At 41.5% G+C, this 3,480-nt stretch overlaps 1 protein-coding gene across 1 annotated transcript in view; it reads left to right on the plus strand.

Annotated features, from left to right (window-relative positions):
* Positions 1-3,480, plus strand: part of LOC106896316 (peroxisomal targeting signal 2 receptor-like) — an 11,743-nt gene continuing 8,263 nt past the window's right edge. The window contains exons 1-2 of the mRNA XM_014956152.1: positions 1-6; positions 1,160-1,253. Coding sequence (XP_014811638.1) covers positions 1-6; positions 1,160-1,253 — 100 coding nt within the window. The remainder of the gene's footprint in view (positions 7-1,159; positions 1,254-3,480) is intronic.

Here is a 3,480-nt window from a genome sequence, read left to right on the forward strand (position 1 = left end):
ATGGCTGTGAGCTGAGCTCAGTGACTGCAGCATAAATATAGCCCAAAAGTTGCGTATTAAGCAACTTTCATTTGTTGTAATTCATTGAGGTGATGTTGGGATAGGAAAAAAAATAACACCAGCGTACCTGAGGGACTTTTTTCCTAAAACTGTGGACACACTCTCAGTTTTCGCATGGAGCGTGGCTGCCATCTACCGCTGCAGGCGGGGGATGTCCCTTCGAGCTGGTGGACCTCTGGGTTTCAATAGCTGAGCACACAACGCTACAATAATTGGTGGTCCTTCGTGTTTCTTGAATCTTCTCAGCTGCCCAGGGGCTGAGGAGGAAACACAGTCACGTTTAGAGGCTTTGTTTGTTGGGCTCTTCTCTTTTTGCTTGTAAAAGAAGAGCTTTCTTTAGTTATTCTCTCTACCTTGAAATCTTCCTATGCCATATTACTTTGCTTTCTACTTCTAAGGATCTTCAAAACCTGAATTCACAAGCTTGTCTGTGAAAAAAAAAATGTTTTAGGAACTAGTCCTTTTCTCAGGACTTCCTTGTAACCTTTTATCCGCTTCTTGATCTCTAGGTCTACAAAAAAAATTCTTTTAATCTGTCTTTAAAACAAAGCTGGGCCACTGATAAGGACCGCTTCCTGCTTGCACAACCTCATAGTGGAATTTCACTGGTTACAAAAGATCAGCTAGATTTGAAAATGCACTTGGTGACAACTTTCCAATCCTCTGAAAATATCCGTGATAAATTCTCCAGAGAGTAACTGGACTTTACACTGCTTGACTCCTAAACAACACCTCGCAAAGGGCCGTCTCCAAATTTACTTGCTGCACCCCCACAGAAATACTTTCACTCAGCATATTACTTTGCTTCCCGCTTCAAACCTGAATTCACAAGCTTGTCTGTGAAAAAAAAATGTTTTAGGAACTAGTCCTTTTCTCAGGACTTCCTTGTAACCTTTTATCCACTTCTTGATCTCTAGGTCTACAAAAAAAATTCTTTTAATCTGTCTTTAAAACAAAGCTGGGCCACTGATAAGGACCGCTTCCTGCTTGCACAACCTCGTAGTGGAATTTCACTGGTTACAAAAGATCAGCTAGATTTGAAAATGCACTTGGTGACAACTTTCCAATCCTCTGGAAATATCCGTGATAAATTCTCCAGAGAGTAACTGGACTTTACACCATCGAGCACTTGACTCCCAAACAACACCTCGCAAAGGGCTGTCTCCAAATTTACTTGCTGCACCCCCACAGTGGTAATGTATCTTTTCAAATGCTGTTATTGACGTCCCACCCACAAAGGGAAATTACTTTAAAAATTTACCTTGCTCAGGAAATTGTCTCGTAACTTGCATTTTGAAAAGAGACACTGATTTTAAAAGATTTCACTGAGGCTAAAACTGGTGGAATTTGGCCAATTCAGTAAGGTATCCCTTTGCCCCTGGGTTAAAAAACATAATCATCTCATATGATATCTGTCAATAAATTAAACCGTAATGTATCTTTTCAAATGCTGTTATTGACGTCCCACCCACAAAGGGAAATTACTTTAAAAATTTACCTTGCTCAGGAAATTGTCTCGTAACTTGCATTTTGAAAAGAGACACTGATTTTAAAAGATTTCACTGAGGCTAAAACTGGTGGAATTTGGCCAATTCAGTAAGGTATCCCTTTGCCCCTGGGTTAAAAAACATAATCATCTCATATGATATCTGTCAATAAATTAAACCTATAAATTACTAGTAGTTGGGCTTTGGAAGCTGCTGTGGTAACCCAAAGGATATATTAAATTGAGCTTAACATGCTCAATTTGGATTGATTTTATTCTAAAATCCTGCAGGCTGATAAACATATTTGTTTTCACTTTTACCATGAGATCAAAGAATTAGTAAAACTGCCTAATTCAGTGATCTGCATCTGAGTGCTAGTTTAAGCAATTAGACATTTGTGTGGCTTTACAATAGATTTTGTAGCCAAAGTTTAGTTTTAAATATAAGGCTGAGTAGCAGGAGTACGTAATTATCCTCCAAGCTCCGTGATGTAACCTTGATTAAATAATCTAACTCACCTTCCTAATGTGTAAAATAATAGTTTTGCTACTAGTAGTTGGGCTTTGGAAGCTGCTGTGGTAACCCAAAGGATATATTAAATTGAGCTTAACATGCTCAATTTGGATTGATTTTATTCTAAAATCCTGCAGGCTGATAAACATATTTGTTTTCACTTTTACCATGAGATCAAAGAATTAGTAAAACTGCCTAATTCAGTGATCTGCATCTGAGTGCTAGTTTAAGCAATTAGACATTTGTGTGGCTTTACAATAGATTTTGTAGCCAAAGTTTAGTTTTAAATATAAGGCTGAGTAGCAGGAGTACGTAATTATCCTCCAAGCTCCGTGATGTAACCTTGATTAAATAATCTAACTCACCTTCCTAATGTGTAAAATAATAGTTTTGCATTTCTACCTCTACACACATAGATGGGTCATTATAATTAATTAGGGTAGTCTGTGTTCAACTGGAATAATCTCTATGTCTGTATTTTAAAGTCCTGTGTATCACACACAGGATACAATGTAACAAAACAAAATGTTACAAAAGCTGCAGCTTCCGCTCTGCCCAAATATTTATTCCCTAAGACTGGTAAACTCTCTGTTTTCCTTTCAAAGGCAAAACTTAAACAGAAGTTGTCAAGGGTGTAAGGAAACTTGAGTTTGTTCATAAAAGGACTTCCATAAAGCATAATTGCATCACAAGAATGATAATATATACAGATCTATTCAAGAAATCAGAGAGTGAAATAGAAGGGCTTTTTAAAAGGGAAAATGACAGGTAACATACGTACTTATACTATGATTGAAACATCTCATGTATTCAAGCTGATGCATACACAAACTGCTGAAATCTGTCTTAGGTGGCATATAAAACAAATTATCTTTGCAGTTTGGAAGCGATCTCCTCCTCACCAGAAGGTGGTTTTGCAGAATTGTTTATCACAATAAAGGGGCAGGGAATGGTCAGCGGCCTGATCTGGGCCAGGTGACCTTTAATTACAAAACACACCGGGGTACGATGAAAGCCCAACACTATGAAGTGATAAATTCCTCAGCGAGGCCTCCTAAGCTTACAGCTCTGAAGACATCAGAGGATAAGGCTGCCCCTGGAAGGATAAGCCCCAGAGGCCCAAAGCTCGCAGCTGCCACCTCCAGAGCGGGGACCGGTCAGCGGTCGGGCTGGCCACTCGGGGCCACCAGTAATTCCCTGGGGGCTTATGAGGCAGCAGCGGTGCCCTATCAGCCCGTCCCAGCCTAGGTGGCCGGTGGCCAGCCCGGCCCGCCGCGTTAATCGCCTCCCGGGCCGCCCTCTGCCATCCCCAAAGATGGCGGCGGCGGCTCAGCTTCAGCACCGCCCGGCGCGGGGGGGGAGCCGCGCTTCCGGCAGGGCCCTGAGCGCGGCGGCGGGGGCGCGGCGGCTCCTCCGCGCC

This window comes from Calidris pugnax, unplaced genomic scaffold (assembly GCF_001431845.1).
Source record: "Calidris pugnax isolate Ruff unplaced genomic scaffold, ASM143184v1 scaffold302, whole genome shotgun sequence".
NCBI lineage: Eukaryota > Metazoa > Chordata > Aves > Charadriiformes > Scolopacidae > Calidris > Calidris pugnax.